Source organism: Phoxinus phoxinus (genome assembly GCF_949152265.1).
Source record: "Phoxinus phoxinus genome assembly, chromosome: 16".
In the NCBI taxonomy this organism is placed as follows: Eukaryota; Metazoa; Chordata; class Actinopteri; order Cypriniformes; family Leuciscidae; genus Phoxinus; species Phoxinus phoxinus.
This window is the reverse complement of record NC_136891.1, coordinates 5,257,674-5,283,235: the sequence shown is the minus strand read 5'-3', so window position 1 is coordinate 5,283,235 and position 25,562 is coordinate 5,257,674. Positions and strand designations below refer to the sequence as shown.

The following is a 25,562-nucleotide window of genomic DNA, read 5'->3' as shown; positions in this document are numbered from 1 at the left end:
TTATATTTGTGTGTATTATCGTAAGTGTGTATTTAGGATTTATGTTTAGATGTTTTGTACAGCACTTTGGTCAGACTTGTGGCTGTTTTTAAATGTGATTTATAAATGAACTAAACTTGAAACTTGAAAAACTACCTAAACATAAGCTACAATGGTTGTCTGACACGTAGGCTACAATGACTATATCATGGAAGGAAGTGTCTCTGTACTATGGCACTGTGATTGTACTTTATAAGTTTTTGTTTTATGCGCTATTATGATTATCATTACTAAAATACCAATATTTCTAACATAATAGTGCATGTATTGCAAGTACTGTATATGTAGGCCTACTGTAGTCTATAATATACAGTTAGATCACATTTGGTTCTATTATTAAAAACTAAAGGCTAATTTTATGTCTAGTTTATACGCATATTAAGTTAGTTTTTACAAACATTCGTAAAACAGCTGTTAAATATATTCCATTTCAAATATGATAAATTACCAGTAGGCCTACTTGATTCTGAAATTCAGACAACATTGGATCTCATAAAGGAAGTGAATATCTAATTAGACTATTTTAAGATTTTCCAGCCAACATAATTATTTATATTAATAATTAATTATAATTATTACTTAAAAAAATAAATAAAAGCACATTTCTTTTCAGAAAACAAGCCAAAAGCACCAAGACATTTTGGTGATGCGCAGTGTTGGGGGGTAACTCATTACAAGTAACTTGAGGTGTGTAATTAGATTACTTTTTCAAGTAACAAGTTTACAATAAAATATCTTAGTTACTTTTTCAAATAAGTAACGCTAGTTACTTTTTCACATTTATTGACTGACAGCTCTCCTGTTCCCGTGTTGAGAGAAATAAATTGAGGTGTTGTGTGCGCTGTGTAAACTTGATGGTTATTGTAGTTCTAGACTAAATGTGAACATGCATTTACTCATCTCACTTGCATGTAAACATTCAGTATTCCTCAAAATGAATAAAAACAGTAAAATGCAATCTCAGAATTTTACGCAAAACTTTTATAATTGATTCTATTAAATGACACAAATATACTTTATGTATTTAATCTCACTTTATTAACCAATGTCTTTGCTGCTGACCTTCAGCGAACTAATTCAACCATACTAATAAGCAAAAATGACTTTAGATTAGATTTAGAAATAAGAGTGTTGAACTTCCTTCTGTATCCTATTGTTCTTTAATCCAGAGTGGCTGAAAGGTTTGTTTGAACGGCGCCCTCTACTGTACAGGCCTAAATATGCATTTCCTTCAGCCTGAGGCTTATTCATTTCCCTTTTGTTGTGAAAGGGCCTTAACATTTGCCAAAACTATTACTTTTTTGTTGTTATTAAAAAACAAACAAGCAAGCCCAGCCCAGCCTAGGTGAGAAAAAGTAAAGCAAAAGTAATGTAACGCATTACTTTTCATAAAAAGTAACTAAGTAATGCTCAGTTACTTTTTGGGGGAGTAGCGCAATTTTGAAATGCATTACTTTTAAAAGTAACTTTCCCCAACATGCGTTTAATGTAAACTCATTTAACATTCAAAAACTGACCTGTCAAAAGCTCTTTATTTAGTACACAACTTCAAAGAAACCAACAATGGTAAACTAGCAACTCATTTAAATCCAAACCCCACCGTAACCGTACTGTGTGTCACATATCTATAACACAAATTCACATATGGAAATGTACACAGTAAATTATGTATATTGTTCAGATGCAAAAACAACAAAAATAAAGATGTCAAGAGTCAGCGAATGTATTGTTTCAGATCAAAAATAAGGATTGAATAATCCGATTTATTTTCTCTTTTGAGCACAAGGCTTCTGTGTCTTAATACAAATATAAAACGACTTTGGCAGATTAAAAAACAAAACAAAAAAACACACTATACAAATTGCTTTCCTGCTACACAGAGTCCTGGCGTGTTGATGTGAGGTCAGTCTTGTCCTCCCGTGAGTTTGTGGAAGAGTTCTTCATCTAATGTTTCATTCTGGTCTTTTGAGCGCGTTGAAAGGAAAATGTATCCTCCGATATACTCGTGAACCACTTTGCAGTCGCAGCTCTGGCAGGAGAACGCAATGGACACGCTCTGGTCAAACTCAATGGCCACCTGTAACACAAATAAACACACTCACTAAAAGTCATCTTTGCACCAGCAACACGGGCTACAAAGGTCGTTTTATTCACCTGTTTAATCTCCCAGTTGACGTTCCATTGTTTCATGTTGGAGAACCTCCAGGTGGTCACAGGCAAACCGGTCGACATGTCGATGCGGATCAGCCTGTTGTAGGAAATCCCCAGGAGCTCATCTTTCTTGCTCCCTCTGAATCTGTGGCACGCACAAGACAAAGCGAAATGATTTTGATCTTATTTCATGATTGAAGGGCTCAATAAACAGTAATGCCAGGCATAAATCAATCTGTAGTTTAGTTAAATTACCTGAAGATACTATTATGTCTAATTTATGGGGGGAAAGATCATATTCAGCATGCGTTTGAATGATTCATTGACTATAGTTTGTTTAAACATATCACATGCAGCTGTGAAAGTCTATTGCATTTCAAGCACCAAAAATGATCAGTGCTTGATTATGAAATTAGACAATATAATGAAGGTAGACATATCAAACTCAATGAGAACAAAGTTACAATTGCAATCGAACCTTTAAATGGAGCGACAACACTATTTAATCTCAATTTAATTTTTGTTTTTAATAGAAAAATAGCCAAACGCACTTGAACATTTTAATGATGTGTTAATGTAAACTCATTTATTATTTGAGAAATTGAACTGAAAAAAGCACTTAGTTATGAGTACAAATCTTTAAAGAAACTTCAAATTTGAATCATATTTCATTGTTTAAAGGCTCAATAACCCTAGAAATGTCCCTGAGAAATAACAGCCACAAATCAACCTGTTGTTCAGCAAAAGTACTTGACAAATATGGCACTGGAAATGTTATGTTTTGATAAAAAAAATTATAAAAAAAATCATATTCAGCATGTGTTTGAATGATTCAGTGACTACATCATTTGTACAAACCGCTGTGAAGTATCTGTATATTTGAATAATGAAATTAATAGAAAGTTAAAATTGGACTATATGAATAATTGAATAGTCCTATGCATTTAGTATTATTGAAATACTAAATGAAAAAAAAAAAATATCTTAAAATATTTAACCTTTAAATGGAAAGACAACTCTCATTAAACGACCATTTTCATTTTTCAGAAAACAAGACTAGACAACTTCTGATTTAACTTTAGAAAAACTGAACTCTAAAAGCAACACAACTTCAAAGAATAATACAATCTTAATCATAATTTGTGGTAGAAGGGTTCAAAACCACACTCAGCCTTAGCATGTCCCTAAAAATGCATTGCACAAATCAATCTGTTGTTCAGCAAAATTACCTGACGATATATAACTTGATGCCAAATTCGGGCAGGGACTGCCAAGCTTGGATAAAACGCATTTTAGCCTCCATGAGGGAAAGCTGGGAAATATTGTGATGGGCCTCCAAGATTCGTGTGGTCAGCTAAAATAAGAAGAATAAATATTAATATTGCTATTATTGTAACAGAACTCAGTAGCCAATGATGTAATGTCATGTGAAAATGAGCAATATCCTGCCATTCTGTGTCGAGATGTAATTTCACCTGTTTGGTCTTGTACTTCTTTGCATATCGAGGAGAAACGAAGCACTCGGCGTTCATGTCCATGGACTCTACGTCAGGCGCTGCCTGGCCAGGAGGGGGCGCTAGACTCTTCATCTGCAGGAACGACTGGATGTTCTTCACCTCGGTGCGGTACGAGCTGTAAGCCATCGTCTTTCCTTTAGAGGCCAAAATACAGGCAGCTTTCCACTTGGCGTACTGCGTTTCCTGTTTTCATTTAGTTTTAGCAGAAGAAACAAATAAATGCAAACGCTCATGAAGCTTCTGGTTGTAATTTAACCCTGTAAAGCCAGACATATGACACAGTAGTCTGAAAAATCAATTTTTTAGTAGTTTATTGAACCTTTTTATGCATATATATAATGACATATTATTACAATGTAAAATAACTTTTCTATTTGAATATATTTTGAAATGTAATGTATTCCTGTGATGTCAAAGTTGAATTTTCAGCATCATTACTCCAGTGTTCAGTATCACATGATCCTTCAGAAAGCATTCTAATATGATTATTATCGTATTAGACATGTATTATTATTATCAATGCTAATATTTTGTGGAAGGTGTGGATTTTTTTTTCCAGGATTCTTTGATGAATAGAAAGTTAAAAAAAAAGAAGCATTTATTTGATACAAAAACCTTTTGTACCTTAATGTAAAAAAATTTTTTTTAAATAAATAAGTTTGCATGTTTTATGTTTTGTATCATATCTGATACTTTTATAGTGAGAATATGTAGCTAACATTTGAGGAGGATTTCCTTTTTTTTTTTTTTACTCAGAGGCCCAAACTAAACAGAAATATGCAAATTGGTGTTGTTTATTCATATGGCCAAAAAAGTAAGATGAAATTCAGATTTTTAACATCAGTATAACAGACAACTTACAAAAAATGCATTTGAAATTCAGTTGTCACTCTGTTTCCCCCCATAATACGTCTTAATAATATGAAGCTTAGTTTTATGATACAATTTCTTTAGTTTTAATCGTAGGGAGCAAATCATATAATGCTATGAATTACAATGATGATTGAGAAATTAACCAATAAACGTTCCTTGAAATCCTAATGTGTTATATTTGACAATTTAACATGATTTTTCTACAAAATTATAATCAAGTGACGTACGTTTCTTCAGCTCAGTAAATGTTTATTGTGAAATATTAATAAGAATACGTTTCTTATGTTCACTTTATAAAAAATCAAAAGGACGTGTGTAACAATCTGCATATAAAACACAAATATAAAACTCACATTGTCACAGCGAATATAAACCTCGTTCATTCCGTCAGCTGCTGGCAGTAACAGCTTAAGGCCAAACTTCCTCTCGGTGACGTTGACATCAGGAATGACCTCACATCCTGTATGATTAATGATGTGCATTATGTCGCTGATGCATTGGCTATATTAAAATGAATGATCTTCTCTCTGATTGGCCGCTCACCTCGTAGATGGAGTTTCTCAATGGGCTCCTTATTGGCAGACTCTTTGTTTTTGAAATAAGAAATGTTGGTGTCCCTAAAAACAAACCAGTACTCCTTATACGGCTTTAACGTCAATCGTTTGGGCCTGTAGAGCAAACAAATGAACAGGTAAGTAAATATGCACTGTATTTATTGCGGATTATAGCAGTTCTCTAGACACAAAAGTACTGTTTTGTACATGGAACCATGGTATATGAATAGGCTCTCATTCAGTACCATGACATGCATCTAATTAACATAGTATTATCGTCTGTATCATAGTCCTAAGATGACCTTTTTACACCTCAAATAAAAAAAATTTCAAAAGATTATTTGTTAATAATTTGCTTGGCTTTCAAAGAGAAATCTGTAACAACTTTTATACTGAAATAGTAAGTTGATTTATTTTTCTCTAACAATTTTGATAACCTTAAACTCACCTAAACAGTTTAAGTGTATCTTCCAGCTTTGGAATATCAGTGATATCTTCCTGGAAAGAAAAGCAAGTTAATATTCATAAGATGGTAAGACTTTTAATGTTTTTTGGAAGAAGTCTTGAAAAAAATGCTGCATTTATTTGATCAAAATCAGTTATGTTATAAAATATGATTGCAATTTAAAATGACTATTTTCTATTTGAATATATTTAAAAATGTAATTTATTCCTGTGATCAAAGCTGAATTTTCAGCATCATTACTCCAGTCTTCAGTGTCACATGATCCTTCAGAAATCATTATAATATGCTGATTTGTTGCTCAATAAACATTTCTTATTATTATCAATGCTAATATGTTATTGGAAGGTTATGCATTTTTTTAGGATTCTTTGATGAATAGAATGTTTTGAAAACCAGCATTTATTTGATATCAAAAACTTTTGTACCATAAATGTCTTTACTGTCACTTTTGATCAATTTAATGCATCCTTGCTGAGACAAACATTTTAATTTCTTTACAAAAATCTTACTGACCCCCTAAATTATGAACAGTAATGTATATAAACTACCTTAAATATCAGCCAGATTCATTCCAGATATAATAAGCTGGCTATTATACCAGGCAACCTAATATCAGTCATAAAGCTAACATCCTTATGAAGAAAATCTAGTCATAATATCAGGAAAATCACAGATACCAGGATCTTATCAGCGTTCCGTCCTTCCAGGGTGAATTCTAAGTTTGAGAGCGCAGCCTCGACTTCATCAATCTCTGGTTCGTTGGAATTAGTCAGTGGCTCCGTTGACAAGGTCAGTTTACAGATGTGATACTAGAAAAGATTCAAGTATTTTACATTTAAAAAGCCAATTAAGATGCATTGCAAAAACTAGCACCAAAAACTCATTTTGGTCAGTCAATAACGGAGTTCAACACTCAGAAGACACTGACAAAATGATACATTTTACCTATGGATGAATATAAATAGAGTTTTAATGGCGAGTTCTCAGTAAATAATTCATTTAGTAAATTACAAACTTTACTACATGCTAACATTATAAAATAAAAAAACTTTTTTATTAGGAATTTGTTGAATTTTAGCAACAAATGATGTGCTAAAGAGTGAGGAAAAGTTGGGAGAATGCTTGTCTGTGCGAGCATTATTCTGTCATCTGATATTCTGTCTTTTTTTGTTGTTCAGGCATGTATCCCATCATCCTGCATTCAAAACAGATTTCCCGCCCAAATTACCACCTGACCTGCGCCCACAGTGGCACAGTTAGCCAGATTTCCCATCTCACAATCATTATAGATATAGATTACCAGCACAAAACTGCGTAACTGAATGCTATTTTGTGTTGTGGAATGTCACATCCTTTGTCCTCAAAGTAAGTTATCTCATAGCTTCAGGCGAGAAAGGACGACACTAAAGAATTGACCGTAACTCAAAACCATTTAAGGTATGTCATGACACTAAATACTATTATGTAAGAGCATACTTGTCAGATGATGTTTTATTATAGTTTAACAAAAACTAAAACCATAAAAAATCAATTTCTCATTTTCCTTACTAGCTTAAGGTCAGAATTGTCTAAAAAACTTGTATTCAAATTTGTTTTAACTGTCTTTATATACCAATACATAATTAAAATGCAAGTACTCTGAAATAGAGAGTATAAAAAACTGAGTGACTCTAGTGTATTTAATCTTCAATAAACACAGCTCATTAATTCCATTCACTCCCACCTAAAAACGGGTGCGCGACTGCGCGCACGTGGGCAGAGCCAGTAATAGCGGCGGTAGTCATGGCGACGGAGAGTGACAGTCGCGCAAGCCAATCACTTGTTTCGCCCCGGTAGGAATTAATGAGCTGTGTTTTTTGAAGATTAAATACACTATAGTCACTAAATTTTTATACTCTCTTTTTCAAAGTACTTACATTTTAATTATGTATTGGTATATAAAGACAGTTTAAGTCAATTTGAAAAAAAGTTCTTTAGACAATTCTTACCTACCCAACCTTTAACTAATACAAAAAAAAAAATAATAATAATATAAAAATGTCAAAAAACAACACAATTACTAAAACTAACTAATATTAAAATGAAAACAGAAATTATAAACAAAAGCTAAAACAAAATATTAATAAAAACTATAATAGTATCTCAATGATACTAAAATAATACTGGAGCCAACGAATTTCTAAATAACTTTTCTTGCTTTCTGGAACTGGAATAAATATTCTGGAATAAATCTTAAATAAAATAATGAACAGAAACAAAAAAATATGTTCTAAGAACGTTGTGCTAACATCCTCATTTAGTTATGGAAACGTTATATCTTTTTTTTTTTTTTTCTCCTGTAAGTTAAAAACATTTTTTAAACGTTTAGAAAAAAATAATAATCTGATTTATGCAATCTATGCAAACATTAAGGGAACATACCATTTTATAATTTTGCAAACATTATGGGAATGTTACTTTTGAATGTTGTCTTAAACATTCAGTAGTAACTAGTTAAACAGTAGTAACAAAAAATGTTAAAAGTAGTAACTTTTAAAAAATGGTAGATGAACATCCAACTAAAACGGTTTAGAAAAAAAAGTCCCATGAATGATCAATAATACCGATTTTGTGCTAAGATTTTGAGAACATATTTAAAGAGCAGATAACTCTGAATGAATGTTCTATTAAAGTTTGCTCATAACTTTGAGCCACAGCTCTGAGGTTGTTCCCTGTTAGCTGGGGAACTGAGAACAGTCGTCCTGTACCTGCAGGGATGCGAACATGAGCATCTCTTCTTCAGTGCAGTCGATCTCCTCCAGCAGTATCGTCCATCGGGCCTGTTCATACAACTGTGTGATTCTCACAGCATCATACTGCGAGAAGAAAAAGCTCATTTAGACATATCGTTGTCATCCATAAACATTTGAGTCACATCTTAAAGATGCCATACTATGCCTGTTACAAAGTCTTGATTTTGTTTGTGGAGTCAACTGGAATAGGTTTTAATGCTTGAATTTTTAAAAAACATTATTTTTTCACATATTTAACATTGTTGCAACTCCTCTCTTCCCAGGCTGTCAGTAACGCTCTGTTTTAGTTCCAGTCCATACTAAGCCCCTCCTTTCGAAAAGTGCAATGTGCTCTGATTGGTCGGCTGGACCAGTGTGTTGTGATTGGTCAACCGCTTTGAGTGGTTGACCAATAACAACGCTCCTTACCATAACCTTGAGTTTCAACACACAACTGACTCAACTCAACCAGGCCTGCCCCTTGTTCTGCATATGTTTATTTAAACAAGGAATATTGTGACGTGTTTGTTCCCAGAAGAAAACTCAAGACTACAATGAAGGAATTTCAGGGCGTTCAGAAACAGTGCTCACTGATATAGAGAATAACTTTGCCGCACTTTTTCATGCTCAAACAGTTACATTACACAATGTAAAGAAAGTTGAACATGTAAAAAAGCATAATAGGTTCTCTTTAGTATAATGTGGTATAATTTACAGGAATAGTTGGTCTCTCACCTTTGGGTTGAGGTCAAAGAAGCAGTGGTACTTGAATCGCAGCAGGAGTCTGTCATTTTCCTGAATTCCCTGTTCCATCAGCGAGCGAGAGGAATCCAGCCACCTGCAGATCAACGACTCAATTAGAATACACATCACAAAAACTGATCAATAAATACAGCAATATATTATTAGTCAACTTGACAATTCTTATTTTTTTTATGTTGCCCAAGGGTTTTAATAATAGTGCACATTATTTTAAATGCATGTGCCTCGTAAACAGAATAACTTGCAGCCACATCTCTTCTCTTCTCTGATGATGTGCTTGCTGGCGTGAGGGCGGGGCAACCTGTCACTCACATGAGATCCACCAATACCAAACCACAACCATCCAACAATCCAATCAATTCCCAATAGACTAGAGATGCACCGATTGATCTCAAATTGAAGACTCAAAAATATTTATAGAAAATGTATCCATTTAAACTTGTTTTTATTATTCAGTTTGGGTAAAAGTATATGGTGAATGAGATCGAAATGATATCGTAATCGGCCTAGAAAATTGTAATCTGTGCATCTCTACAATAGACAAAATCAAGTCCTGTCCTACATATTTGCTTGGATAAAAGTCACAAGAGGGAAGAAACGATTATCACAACTTTAATTATTATAGACTTTATTATTATATTATATAACTTTATTATATCATATTATATATTATATAAATTTATATAACTTTAATAATTATTATTAATTATTATAGAATTTAATTATTCAAAGCGTGTGCTACTGTGATTTTACCATAGAAATGAATGTCTTTAGGTATGAGGTTAAATATATATTGTATAAAACAGTAGAAACAGCAATATGCTGGAAATAAATGCTGAATACATTTAAAAAAAAAATATGTATACATAGAGTAATATAGTTGTAACAATTAAATCACAGGTGTGTGGCTATTGTAATGGTGCTTAACGCTTTTGAATGAATGTCTTATCAGATTTTAGAAACAAAACTACCTGTGTTATGAACTGAAGTATGAAGATCTATTAATAAAGACATTGAATGAATCTCTATTCTTGGAGACATAGGGTCAGGGGTCAAACACTACATTCAAAAACGTAATTCAGTAATTTAATGCATCCTTGCTAAATTTAATCAAAAGTGACAGTAAAGAAATTAAAAATGTTACAAAATATTTTTATGTCAAGTAAATTACAAACCTTATATCCATCAAAGATTTCTGAAAAAAATTGTGTATCGGTTTCGACAAAATATTAAGCAGCACAACCGTTTTAAACATTGAAAATAATCTAAATGTATCTTGAGCAGTAAATCATCCTATTAGAATGATTTCTGAAGGATCATGTGACACTGAAGACTGGAGTAATGATGCTGAAAATTCAGCTTTGCATCAAAGGAATACATTTTAAATTATTTTACTGTATTTTTGATCAAATAAACACAGCCTTTGTGAATGTAAGAGACTTCTTTTTGAATGGTAATGTAAATGTGCCTGTCTGTGTCTTTCTCTTACCCAGCATTAATGGCTGCTTTGTCGTCCACAGTAAGAGGCTTGTAGAGTTTGGCCAGTTCCTCCGGTGGAAGGTTGGGCTGGCTGGCCGTCAGGGGACTCTCTCCGAACCACAGACTGGTGGACGACGCAGGAGAGCCGCTCTCAGGGTCATAGGTCGGAGTCATCGTTTTACTGTACAGACCAAGTGCTCCTGTAGAAAGTATAAATGTAAACTTGTAAATTATTATTTGTTTAAGACTTACATGTTTATCCAAACTGTTGATAACTATCCAAAAGCAATCTACAGTATTTTCTAGAATAAAAAAATGCATATTAAAGTGTTTAAAACTTGTACAAAATCATTTTTTTAATTTTATAATAAGATTTTTATCTGGAAGCCTCAATGCATAATGCTTACTTAATCACTTTACCTTTAGGTAAAATGAACTTTATTTACCTAGTTTTTGTTTAGTTTTTTTGGGGGGTATTTATTTATTTATTTTTGAAGAAAAAATTATGTAAGGTTAACAGTCTAAGAATGTATATTTATTTAAATAAATGTTTTATTGTTTTGTATATTTGCATGTTATTGGTTATGATTAAGTGTTTTTTTTGGTTTGTTGATGCTTGTTTTTTCATTGTAATAAAAAAAAAATCCACAAAATGCTAAATCCTCATGGCCATGTTCAGCAAATGAATACCTCCTGCAATTCCGCTGGCGATGTCCATGTTTAATATCTCATCAATGGCTGATTCTGCACTCTTGTCTTTTTTCTTTTTCTTCTTTGGTTCGTCTATTGGTTTTAGAAGAGAAAGTTCTTCAGATCTTCTAATGTCTGAGAACAAAGAATGAAAACATACACAGTTTAGTTAAGAATCAACTAATGTACTAATGGAAACTAAAGAAATAATGGAAAAATTAATTACTCAGCATTTTTTTTCATGTAAAAACGTATTAACTGGAATTGCACACACACACACACACACACAAAAATGTAAATCCTTATATATACATACTGTATATAAAACATTCTAACCCTTTTTTTAGTTTTAAATGTATTAAGTGTCTATTTTTTAAAGTTTCAAATTGAATTGTATAGAGGCATCTTCATTCAGCTGAGTTTCTCGAAATTCAGTGTAAAGACGCAATGCTGCATTAAAGTCAGACTAAAGTATGCCTGCTCTGATCCACCTCAGCCCCTAGTATAACAATATGCAATTCAAATTGTTGTGTAAATGCATTTATGCCACCTCTGAGCAGCATTAAACCGTTGCGTAGACACCTAAATGCCACCTCAGAAGTGCTTCTGTGCCACATTTCCAGTTCAATTTGGAAATTCCAGTTCTAGTATCAGCTTCAATCAAAAGTGTTAATCATAAACGTTTGTTTTTAATGATTGTCCATATGATATAATGTGGCATCTAAATGACACGAACCTCAATTAGTATTACAGCACATTCATACATTTTACACAATATTTAAAAATAGGTGAATTAGGGTAAATTTGGACCCTTTTGTCATGAGTGTAAAATAAAATCCCGATTATCCCAAATTAACCCAATCTCTTTTTCATGTAAGCATTTGCAATGTAATATTATATTATTAATATTTTACAATATAACAAATACATGATTTTCCTTTGCACTTGTTCTTACTGAGTGCTTTGCAGATCTCAGCCACGGCTCTGAAGACCACGCCAGAGAAGGTAACCGGGAGCTTGATGGTCTTCATGTTGGGCAGCTGGATACACAGGGGTTTGTGTTGTGGAGTGTATCGCAGGTCAGCGTCCGCCTGGACTCCATATTTATCCAGAGTCCAGTGTGTCTTCAGCAGCCAGCAGCTCTTCTGCTCCCACCAGATGGCATGATCGGACCAGTCCTGAGGAGCCTCTGACACAGAGAACGTCATACTGTGAGAACATGAGCCTGAGGCAATGCTCTGATGCCATTTATCTCCACACACACATATAGAGCACAACAGTAGGGCTCCAAAAGTTTAAAAAAACACAAGCAATTCCATAGTGAAACAGATTTTTGTAATAACATAAACCTTTTAAGACCTAGTACACGGAGGCAAAGTCCCCTTAAGGCATTAATGTCATTTCACTCAACGGTCATTCTTTGAAACGCCTCTCTGGCAGCTTTTTCAGTCATGAAAGTACAGCTCCTATCTCTTTGAATGGGGAAGCATCAAATTCTCCAAAGCTGTTTAACAAGCTTACGATTACATTTCATTTTTGAAATCACCAATGAAATCTGACAACAACTGTCTCATAAATGTTGTTTCTAAAGACTCATATCATGACCAGCCAATGCTCATGTGTAGTCATAACAGTCATAATCTGTTTATGTTATCACGAAAATCTCAGAACTCATGACTGTTTCTACAGCGTCCGGAGCTTCTGACGGCAGTTGCAGTGACGCAATGACTTTTATTTAGAAGGCGGGACTTATTTCGCCATATTGTGCATTGCACATTCTCCCATTCATAAGCTGTGTCCCAATTCAGAGGCTGCATCCTTCAAAGCCCACAGCCTCCGAATTGGGACACAACTATAGTGAGTGCACTGTCTTTGTGTACCAACAGTCTTTGACTGAGAAGACAGTCACTAGTTGCGTTTCCATTACAGATTTGCGCAAAACTTTTGCGATTTTTTTCTAAATATCGATACAAAACTATAGCGAAATGACAGCGTTTCCATTAACCGATGCTATGCGACTAAAACGTCATTTATTCCTCTCGCGATAAGTCAAAGATCATGGCAACGGACGTTGGTAGGTTTATATATCACAGCCACCGCACTGGCCATTATTATTATTAGCGGAAGGAGACATAGGCGTGTTATCCAAGCATTAATGGCAAGGAAAGACTTATACTGTGAGCGGCACATATGAGGAGTTTCTGGGTGTTACTCCCTCATTTCTGCTCCGAGGTCTTGATTGTGGCATTTCTTTGATGTTTAGAATCCAGCATTCCTGTAATTATTTTGTCTTTTATGAATTTAATAAACAACTCGTCTCGTATTCTGAACACACCGCGCATTCTAAGTCAGGTGACTGTATGTAAATTGTGTAAATGTAAATTATGCACAATTACATGCAACTAACCCTACAAATATTTTTACCTTAAAAAATGTAAGTTGAAAAATAAATTAAAACTATAAATAATTTATCTTAAAAAAATTAACAAAACGGTACACAACAAAATGATTAAAACTTAAATTAAAATGAAAACTGAAAAAAAAGGATATTTACAAAATATTATGACATACGATAATAGCATATAAATAATAGTAAAATATTTTTTTTCTTTTACTTTGCGCACGTTAATATAGGACTTTGAGGAAATTATTATTAAAGAGCTGAACAGGAAAAACGTTATGTGGAGGGGTTTAACGTGTAGTTAAACTATAACCATGACATAAACCAGACCAGATGCCACTGAGCAATACAAAAATGAGGCAATGTTTGATGACACGACAAATTCATTTAAACCTTGATGATTCTTCTTTTACTCACATTTCCTTCATCCTCCACACTGATCATCATCTGACTCACGCCCCGTAATTACTGTACCAACTAGAGAAATTCTGGGGTGCCTGTACTGTCATATACCTATTACATTGACTATAAACAGATTGTGTTCAAATGGCTTCAAGAATGATCATTTACAATTAAAGAGCTACATGGCAAAGCATAGTAATTAGCATCTGGGTCGTCTGATGAGTGTAGAGGAAAGCAGGATGTTTTGCCAACGTCTCTCTGGCTGACACAGTTATAGTGAACTTCAGACCCTGCGTATGCAAACAACGCCTGAGTCAAAGAACAAAAGCTCTGAGCACGAGGCTATACAAAGATACGTAAGGCAAACATGGGCGTACCTGTGCATTCAACCAGTGTTTAGGACTCTAGATCTGCACTTGAACGGGATCCAGAATACTTAGTTTTCTGTTCCTTTGTTTATTTTTTAACAGGGGTTTCCCATAAACTCTGACTGCTTTTTTCAACCCATCCTTACAAAACACTATTCTTACTTTGAGCTTTGGACGTGTTCTTACAAAGCTTTTCAGAATTGCACTCAGAACTTCTTTTAAATCCAAATGAAAATCTTGCATTTGTATTAAAGTAGCAAACAGAGTCTGAAACAAAACTGCAGTTAAAATGGAATGAAATTTAAAGACATTACTGCGGTAAGTGTAGTATTATTAATACATTTTTTTTTGTATGAATTACACATAAAATATGTTATCATACACACAACATATTAAGTATTTCCAGAAGCATTACTTCCCGGCCAAAAAAAGTTGCTGTTTGGATTTAAATAGGATTTAAATAAAATCAAAATTTAAGTTTTTTAGCTCTTAGGATGAACATATTAGCCTTAAGGTTATGAATAAGCTGGTGTGTTCCAAAACAATGACAAAATTCGTATTTAGGAGATACAAGCATTCAAAACTTATAGTCTCTCACTTCCGCTAAAATGGATCACAGATTTTTATGACATCAACGTGGATCAGCTTCTCATCACATCTTCTGTCCAAACAAATGCTCTCTCGAATCAAAGCGTCTCGCCCCCTATGCTATAAATACCACCTGGCCAATGCGACGTCACGGAGCAATATGGGTTGGAGATGAGTGTTCGGTTGCTCAAACGCTCAACTTTTATTCCGTTTTCTAATATACATGTATGTACGTTGATTAAGATTGAAATGACTAGAATTTATTCACAATTCTACTATTGAATCCAACATATCATTAGCGGATTCGCTTCCATGGTGCTGTCAAGTACGATTTGAAGTCTGTGAGGTAAACTAAAAGTAATTAGCTATTTGAAAAGGGGGAGGGGCCTTTTTAATATGTCCCGCCTTAGCTTCCTGAAATTCCATCAACGCATCATACAAAGCTGCGCGTTCCAAGGCACCTCAGTGGGCCTTTAAAGGCACACTATGCAGTTTCCGTCTTTGTCAAACAGCGACCACTAGAGTCGCTGTGGAGTACTTGTATTTAACGTTACTGACATAAATACCACTAAAGCAGAGCCATCTCTGAACTCACGGCCTGATCCCCTCCCCCCTGTATACCTGTATCTGTTCAGTAGGATGGAAGCGTCGGACATCGAACAGGCACAGATAGACTCTCGCCAACGAGTGAAAGCCGAGTGGGACTCTTGTCCGGTTCCTCACGCGGTCAGTTTCTCGTTTTCTTTTCCTTGACTCTTCCGACCGCGCTTTCTTAGTTTTCTTCGTCTTCTTCGTCTGAAATGCGTGCTAGTGTCTTCCATAGAGGCTGCTTCATATGTTGTTGATGTATGTGACGTTGTGCCGTAAAGCAAGTCATGATTCTCGCGAGATTTGGCGGGGCGCCACATCTCAAATCTGCATTGCTGGTTTTGCCAGCAGCGACAGCCTGCTTTGCTATCGGGATGATTCGCCCTACTACGAGTTAGTTTACCATCAAAATGACTTCGAAGCTGTTATATTAAGGTACAAACCTTGCATAGTGTGCCTTTAAGAGCCTATGATTGGATCATTATTGCAATGATTATTATGTTTCTAGCATGTTATATGTTTGTAAATTACTCACTGATCTTCTCTACAAGTTTGAGCATGAGACCCCCGACGTGGAGATCCCCTTTGACCCGTAATTTAAACTTCATGCCCTCATCTCCCTCGCGCTGGTCCACCTGGATGCTGAGCTCCCAGGAGTTGGCTATGGGAGTGGCCATGATTCTGCCTGCAATCAAATCACAGACAAACACAAACAGTCACGAACCACCACAGACACATGATATAATCTGATCCAGAAGACTATTCATGTGATTCAGTGTCACAATACTTTTTTCTTCATTCCAAACAGCATATTAATTATTTTATGATTTGAAAACAAACATTTATGTTTTGCTTGAAATGTGTGTTTTGTTATCTTATACTTCATTGGTAACACTTTACAATAAGGTCTCATTTGTTAACATTAGAAAACTACATCAGTTAACATGAACTATCACTTCTAAAGCATTTAAAAATCGTAGTTAATTTCAACATTTACTGATTTATTATTTAAATCAAAAGTTGTATTTGTTAACATTAGTTAAAATCACTGTGTGAACTAATATGAACAAACACTGAACAATCATATGGTAACACTTTACAATAAGGTCTCATTTGATAACATTAGTTAACCACATTAATTAACATGAACTAACAATGAAAAATACATCTAAAGCATTTATTACAGGGTTCCTACACATTTTCCATTTCAAAATTCCATACTTTTCCAGACTCAAATTTCAAATCTTCTCTATAGATTTTCAGACCATATTAAAAGTGACCCTATTACGGTTTTTCAAATATTCCCTTTCATGCAATGTGTAATGCAGCTCTCTGCAAAGGTATGAAAATGAAAGAGCACGCAATAAATAAAGTTATTGTTTCTAAAAAAGAAAGAATCGACTTTGAACCACTTAAAACGAGTCATCAGGAATTTGAATCCCACTTCCGTGACAGCTACACGTCACTGGGGAACCAACCCGGTCACACTAAATGCGTCCCTAGCACCTACTGTGTTTTTACCGTGCAATTTATACGCGAGAATTAGTTTTTACGTGCATAGGATACGCATGGGTAGGTTAGGGTAGGTTTAGTAGTGGTGTGGGCTTCCGATAAGCACTGTAAGTGGTAGACCGATCACAGCAGAGTAGGCTCGTGACAAGGAGGGATTTAAAGAGACTGAGGGCCCTATTTTAACGATCTGAAACGCAAGTGTCAAACGCAAAACGCAAGTAACTTTGTGGGCGGATCCCGGCGCTGTTGCTATTTTCCCGGCGGGATAAACGGCTCTTGCGCCTGGTGCAAATCTAAAAGGGGTTGGTCTGAAGTCGCTTCATTATTCATAGGTGTGGTTTGGGCGTAACGTGAAATAAACCAATCAGAGCGTCCTCTCACATTCCCTTTAAGAGCAGGCGCGCTTGTTCCACGGCGGATTGCTATTATAACGGCGGATTTGCCAGCGCACGCCAGGAGCGGTTCACAGCCGAGGAGACCGACGTTCTCGTCAGGACCGTAAAACACAGAGAAGTGACATTGGGGATGATGGGAGAAACCACACAAATTAGCTTCGGTTAAACAGGCGTATAATTTGGGTAAATGTGTAGCCTAATCTAGACTTTTCTTTTTTATCTAGATAGATCTTTTTCACATCTTCATGGACACAACAATGATTTCCCTCGTGTGTTAGTATTTTTCCTTGTAATAATGTATGATTTGCACAAATGAAAACTGCTGCGTCTGTTTATATTAGAGAATCAAAGTGGATGCGCGTTAACACACTACATTATGGCCAAGCACGCGCCCTTAAAATACCACATCACTAACACGCAACGCGCCGCTGTCTTTAGGCTATTTTTTTCCTGGTCAGTGGCGCAAGTGCTTTCTAAAACTGGAAAATAGCACTAGGGGAGTTTGCGCCGGAACACACTCCTCTTTTTGCGCTGAACCGCCCCCGCGAGTGCAAGTTACTTCCCTAATTTACAGACGTGTGTCTGTGGAGGGAAAAGTCCGCTGTGCGCTGGTGCAAAATAGGAATGATACATGCGTCGGTGTTCAAAGTCAAGTGCGCTGGGTGCAAGATAGGGCCCTGAATCATCGAACCTGTGTGAGAATCATGAAAAATGTGGTGATGTGCAATGTATATTATGACAAAATGAAAGCGTTTTTTGTAGGAGACCTCCAAAGCAAAATTAGGATATTCACCCCGCAAAAATGATTTTAAGCCAGTTATTGATATATTCTGCTGGAGTGTCAGTAGACATAGGTTATATATAAAACTATAAATTGTAATGTGCAAGCATGCAAAACAATTCACGTGCACATGTGAATAGTTTCTCGAGGGCACAAAAAAGTTTATCATATACACTACTGTGCAAAAGTCTTAGGCATGTCAGTGTTTTCACCCCAAAAAGTGTATTTAAGCCGGTATCACCTGTGTCCCATCATCACAGTTTCAGAGCATCCCTCCACCACCCCATCAGCTCACTCTTGGCTGGTTTTCTATCCCAGTCAAAGGGGGGATAAATTACTATATCTGATTTCATATATGTGTGTGAAGTGAACTCGTGAATGCACAGCATTTTTTTTTTTATTATTTTAAATTCATTAGATTTTCTATAATAGAAAACTAAACAGGGGCAATAGTCTGGAAATGCAAATATTTTTCCATACTCTGCTTTCTTTTTTCCATACTTTTCCAGACCTGGAAATTACTCAAATCAAATTCCATACTTTTCCATACTTTTCCAAACCCCGTAGGAACCCTGTTATTAATGTTAATTTCAACATTTTCTAATACATTATAGAAATAAAAAGTTGTATCTGTTAATATTATTTAATGAAGCGCAGCTAACATGAACAAACAATGAACAGTTGTATTTTTTATTAATAATTGTTAACAAAGACTAATAAATACTGTAACAAATGTATTGCTCATTGTTAGTTATTATGGCATTAATGGGACCATATTGTAAAGTGTTATTATAATTAACATTAACAAAGATTAATCGCTAAAAAAATCGGTTACACTTTATTTCGATAGTCCACTATAGACATTCTACTAACTATAAGTAACTTGTCAACTACATGCCAACTAACTCTCATTAGAGTATTAGTAGAGTGTAGTAGACTGTCATTAGACTGGTAGGTTAGGGTTAGGTGTTAGGGTTCGGGTTAGGAGAATAAGTTGACTTGTAGTTGCCAAGTTACTTATAGTCAGTAGAATGTCTGTTGGGGGACTAACAAAATAAAGTGTTAGCAAATATTAAGCAGACAGTCTATTAATACTCCATTGACAGTTAGTTGACATGTAGTTGCTTGTAAAGTTACTTATAGTTAGTAGAATGTCTAAACTGGACTATCGAAATAAAGTGTTACCAAAAAATCGCTTGTGCATTGTCAGTTCATGTTTGCTAATGTATTAACTACAAATCAGACCATATTGTAACGTTTTACCACTATTTGCATTATTGATTAGTCAGGAAATTGTTTTATATAGCATTACAGATATAAAGAATAAATAAAACAAGGGGTAAACATTCTGTTTTTGATGTAAGCACAGGTTTACATAGGCTACACAAAATGAGAGGGACTGACAGAGAACTAGGGTGGAGGAGGGATATGTGATTACAGAACAAGAGAGACTTCAGCTTAAAATTCCTGACAAGCTGAGACAAGACCACAGTCAGAAACAACAGAACGACTCACACAGAGCCGTCATCCTGCTGTCTTGTTGGGTTGTACATCAATAAACAACAAAGCCCGGGTCTTACACACAAAAACACAGAGTCAAGATCTGCTGTGTAAACTACACAATCCAAGACTTTATGGATCTTTTTGTGTGACTTAAGATGCAAAGCACTAATGTTGCATTTGAGTTCTCAATATTGCTATTTGGAAAAACCAGGTCTGTCCATGTTCACTAAGGAGGGTGGGGGAGGGAGAGATGTTTGGCTAGATTAGAGATAAAACACACTCTCTGAACTAAGACAACTATTTATCTAGCCCAAGGGCCAAGCTGGTAAGCGAGCTGGTTAACATGTCCGCAGGCGAAGAAAATGTTTTTACTCCTCCCTATGTAACAGATATTTGAATTCAGATATAAACAAGTAGGACATTTAATTCATTATACAAGATAAACTCATCAGCTCATGTTTGCATTTGAAGATCATGCCAAAATGGCTTCAAATAAAAGCAGCACTTCAACGTAAACAAAAATGCACTTCCTAGGGATTCACTTTTCCTGTTACAATATGCTGATCTGAAGGATCCATAACTGTGTCATCAACAACTCTTTTAATCTACAAAAGACCATAATGTAACTGAATAACACAAAATATATGCTGTAACTAAGGTGCTGCAAATGTCAATTAAAACCATATATGAAAGAATATACAATTACAAACATGCAGACAAATGAGTTGTGCTCAATATCTCGAAATACAAGAAATGTATGATTGTATATGCATTAGCCTATGTGTGTTTACCTCAGAACAGATCAAAGTCTTACTTTTCCCAAAGGAAAGAGTACAGAATGTATTGTAATGCATACGATCCGACGTTTTTCACAAATAACATGATGATATAAAACATTTCTTAAATAGGCTACTTAATCTACTTTTAGCCTATATATCAAACTCTCAGCATCGTTAAAACTCATTTTAAGCAACTTTTTCCAAATAAAAATAGCCCAGAGCAAACGAAACAGAAAACAGTTATGCTATATAATAATCTAAATTGAGTAAAATATATTTTTTTCCACTCACCTGAATGCGTTCCTGAGGATTTTCCCTTTGGAAAGTGAAACGGATCTCCTGTCCAGGTGGGCAAGCTGGAGAAAACACCGCCCAGAATTCTACTACGTCGAAGGCCGAGCTCATGAATATTAATTAAATCGTGCCGCACGTCTGTCAAGCTCTCCAATGGTAAACTCGCGTGCGTTAATTGCTTGTCGGTGACGTTACGGTGTTCGATTTCAGCAGCCAAGGCTTGTTTTATTAGTCACTGGCTTATAAAGGTTAGGAACACAGTCTTCACCATAGTAGCATAATAGCGGTGTGCCATAGAAATACAGGAAGGGCCCGTAACGGAAGTGACTAAACAAGCCACAACGCAAATACCTGAACACTAACTAGGTTGTAATTGTTGCCCAAACTATTACCACATAATGACTAACTTGTGCGCTGTGTCTGCGAGATTGAAACCAGTTCGAGCCAACTAAACTAAAGATTTAAACTGGATTATACAGCCAGAAGGTTAGCTACGGTTAAAATGGTTAGTCACACCTTTTAATTTAATTTTGAACAGAATATTTTATAACTTACAAGCTGTCAACCCTGTTTTTTTGTCAAATGGTTTGCTTGAAAAGTTTATGTTACACTTTTAGTTTAGTTTTGTCTAATTTAGTTTTTTAATGTGGAATACAAGACATTGATTTAGTTAGCGTTATAGCCTATATCCTACATAATACACATTAAGTTTAGCACAATCCACGTGTTAGGCTATTTGGTCCCAATGTTGTATTTGACCATTTTAATTAATTTTTTCACAAAAGTAGGCTAAATATAACTGATGCTTAAAATGCGGATAAAATAGCCTATAAGAAAATGAGAACAATTAGCCTAATTTAAATGAATAATTTGTAATTGAAATATAGAAATGTTAGGCTATATAGCCTAATAAATATAAATCTTACCATAAAAATATATTTTTATATCCTAATCTTTCTTCTTTGCTTTCTTATTTGAAGTTCATCTGTCTTCATTCAGTTAATCTGTCCAGCAGAGGTCAGACTTTGCATACTAATATGATATCATGGAATTGCCCTTTTTTTTTGTCATGCACCATATTCTTTAAAGTACATTGGAGTCCCATACAAATACCATGGTATATGAATATGGTAATCATGCAATACCATACACTGTGCTGAGAGAGAGACATCCAATGACACATAGTGGTCATAAAGTGCAGAGAAGATTATTAGTTTATGAGAAACAGACAGACTGTTAACAAGTTCACAAATAGAAACCTTTTTTTCCCTAAACAAACTTAACCATGTGACATTTTAAACAAAACAGAAATGCCTTGAAATGTTTCCCAACTGTGTTTCTCCAGCACAACACCAGGTGTTGCTGTACAGCTGGTGTGCAGCCAGAGTTTGGCCGCAATTTCGGCTAAAGACTCACATAGTTTCTGTCTCCCTATGGACATTATTTTATGGTTTGGTAAACCTTTCAGGGAATGTGGACTTGACCAAAATATCAAATGTCAATGCTCAGCCTAAAGACCCTAAACATGCGCCGTTAAAGCAGACTCCCATGGGAGAAGTGTCCTCTTACATTTATGCTAATTCAAACCATGTCCAACGCTTATGATCTTTTGTTTTCTAGTTGAAAAGCACAACGTTAACACTTGCATTCAAAAACACCAGCCGGAATATTTCATCATAAAGAAGGGGGCAGTATATATCAAACAGACGCCCTTTTCTCTGAACTCAACCAATTACTCAGTTTATAATAGTTTGATCAGGCACTCAGCGGCATCAGCGTGTCAAATAGAGAATCTATTGTGCGGATGATTAGATCCTTCCCTAGCCAGTGTTAAAACTCAGGTCGGGTCCGATTGCGATCTAAAACCTAAATCCCTGCTAGGAATCCACACACGGAGGCCGGTGGGATCAAGCTACGCTCGCGGTGCGCTCTTTCCCTAAGTGGATCAGTCCATTAAGAAAAAAGAAAAGAAAACATTGTTGTTTACATCCTCCGTATGACCTCATTTGACCTCTCTGCTCCAGCATTCCTGCCATAGTTTTGACATTTAAGCGCAAGTACACGAGGCGGACAGGGAAAACAAGGCTTAATCACACCCAAAGGGCGAGCGGGAGATAACAAAACAACTTCTTAACCTGAGAGTTCAGAGGGGTGATGGATGCCACTCCATCTGCACATCAGCCTTTTAATTTTCTCTTCTCGCCTTTAAAGACGCTCTTCCTGCGAACCCAGCAGATGATTCTTTGAAAATGTTATTTTAATAATTACGAACGCCAGGAGGGCCTCTCTGTGAGGTCATTCCATATGAACTTGAGTTTTGATGCCCAAGTAAGTTTCCACAGCATGGGATGAAGCGTGAGCACAGGGGTTATAACTTTTTAACAACTTCATGCAACAACTTTTGCCTAAAAACAAAGAAATTAACTTCCGGTTACACTTTATTTGACATAGTTACATTGTACTTACTCAAATAAGTAATATTAATTAACTATGTACTTACTATAGATTTATAGGGTTTGGTTTAGGGTTAGTTATTTGTAATTATTTACAGTTATTACTATAGTAAGTACATGTAGTAACATGTAACTACGTCACCTTAAATAAAGTATTACCCAACTTTCATTTCAATATCTTTTTAGTATCACTAAAGGTCACCCCAAAATCAAAAAATAGTTTTTGGCATTTGGAACTTTATATTTATTATGCATATACGTTTTTTAAGTCAGTTAATGTAAAGTTGAGTTGAAATGACTTAAACATCCAAGTTGATTGTACTTTAAAAAAAAAATATTTCCACTATTCGCTCCGTTCTTCCTTTAATTTCTGAATCCAAGAAACTGGTAGCGTCCAATAATTTGCATTTGGAGTGGCATTCTGCACTTTTCATTAAGTGAAGATTCATCTAAAGGCACACTTCCTCTTCCTCTTCCTCTTCTATGTGATTGCTTAAATCTCACTAGATTATTGGATAGCCTTGTTCTTTATCACTTATCTTGTGCGACATTATATATTGCTACTGAAACAAATATTAAAAAGTATCAAGTTGAGTTGTTTGCTCATAAAGCTCCCTCTCTCTTATATATATGTGTATACCAAGATTTGGATTGTTCTAGAAAAATAGTTGTAGAAAATTCCAGAAAGTTGTCAACAGTTCTAAAGTGTTTTAGGAAGTGCTACTTATAAGCAGTAACGTTTGGTATGGTTGTTCCAATTTTTTTTAATCTGGGGTGACTTTTTTAAACTTAGGGCCTTTTTCATTGTTTTTAAGCTAAAGTTAATCGATTTATGATGCAGGAAATCGTTCAAAGTCAAAACGTTATAACCCTCGTGAGCACAGAGTCACAGGACACAGAGAGAGTAAATAAACAAGCCAAAAAGTGCACTGAACCTGTTGGTTCTCATTTAGTGCCGTATGGCGACCAGTTTAAATGAGTCTAATTAATTACTTTAAGCTAAAACACATTTACTGTGTAAAGAAGGCATGGTGCAAATGTAGTGCACAGAGGGCTGATGTTGACTATTACGGGTTACATACTCTAAGCAGCGCAGTCCTTTCTAGTTAAAACTGATTTATGCCATCCCGACGTTCCCACACTCATTATTTGTGTCTCACTTGAGTTTTACAATGTGCCTCTGCTCTCGATTAGCGATGAACCCCTCTAGATTTCTTATTTACAGCCACAGATTTAATTCGAGTCAAACATGTCAACATGGCTTAGGAAACAGTTGAGATCACTTGTGTGCACGGATCAGGCTTGGCTAAGTAAATATTACTGGCCTGTAGTGAAAATAAAGCCCGGCTCAGGTTACGATAGAATTAAGCGAGCAAATGTTTGCTGTAGTGACGTTGGCATGTGCGCACACCGTACAATTATTCCACAGACCTCACCGAGTGAGCTAACTGTCTCTATCTCGCACACACAAGCACAAATTACATAGTACAACCACGCGTATGATGATACATGCTCGGTCACTAGACTGGATTTCAGCTCGATGAGTTTAATATTTAGATTACAAAACAAAACCCATGAAGCAATCGTTCAACGCAAAAGGAAAACTTTCTTTCATCTGTGAAATATGAACATTGATATATTTTTCAGCTGTTCTTATTTTATATCACGAATGGGGATTCAGGCTGCAAGCTCAAAAAAGGGGGAGAAAACACCATAAAAGTAGTCAATGCCACTATATTTCTATACATTCTGTCTAATATCTGTCTAAGATTGGGGTTGGCAAGAGTTTAAAAAAATATATATTTTTTTAGAATTCTCTTTTGCTCACCAAGCCCTCATTTATTTGATAAAAAATGACGTAATATTGTGAAATGTTATTTTTATTCGTGATATATTTTAAAATGCAATTTAATCCTGTGATCAAAGCTGAATTTTCAGCATCATTACTCCATTCTTCAGTGTCACATGATCCTTCAGAAATCATTCTAATATGATGATTTGCTGCTCAAGAAAAATATATTATTATCGAAAAGTTAATGTCAATGGCGAGGAAAAAGTTAAGTCTCAAGACAACTTTTAAAGTTTTAGACAGGTGCTGGTGAAGCTAGAACTGATAAATAAAACTAATAAAATTAAAAAAAAACATGCTGATTTATGTAACAGAGTAAAAAAACATGATAAACAGCAGCATTAAAC

The 25,562-nt window shown here is 35.3% G+C and overlaps 1 protein-coding gene across 1 annotated transcript; it reads right to left on the bottom strand.

Moving 5' to 3' along the window:
* Positions 1–1,057: 1,057 nt before the first annotated feature.
* Positions 1,058–20,997, bottom strand: fermt1 (FERM domain containing kindlin 1). The gene is made up of 15 exons (XM_079584719.1): positions 20,911–20,997; positions 16,185–16,334; positions 12,258–12,491; positions 11,303–11,437; positions 10,623–10,812; positions 9,107–9,209; positions 8,348–8,455; positions 6,278–6,409; positions 5,583–5,632; positions 5,124–5,248; positions 4,934–5,040; positions 3,666–3,890; positions 3,420–3,544; positions 2,194–2,335; positions 1,058–2,116 (listed from the first exon to the last, which is right to left on the bottom strand). The coding sequence occupies exons 2-15, from the start codon at positions 16,324–16,326 to the stop codon at positions 1,943–1,945; spliced, it is 1,992 nt and encodes a 663-aa protein (XP_079440845.1). The 5' UTR covers positions 16,327–16,334; positions 20,911–20,997; the 3' UTR covers positions 1,058–1,942.
* Between the last annotated feature and the right edge of the window lie 4,565 nt (positions 20,998–25,562).

Coding starts and splice junctions, on each gene's coding strand:
- fermt1 (XM_079584719.1), bottom strand. CDS start 16,326: ATGGCCACTCCCATAGCCAACTCCTGGGAGCTCAGCATCCAGGTGGAC. Junction 11,438..12,257: donor TGAGATCTGCAAAGCACTCA/GTAAGAACAAGT, acceptor CTTTGTTCTCAG/ACATTAGAAGATCTGAAGAA. Junction 5,633..6,277: donor GGAACGCTGATAAGATCCTG/GTATCTGTGATT, acceptor TTTTCTTTCCAG/GAAGATATCACTGATATTCC.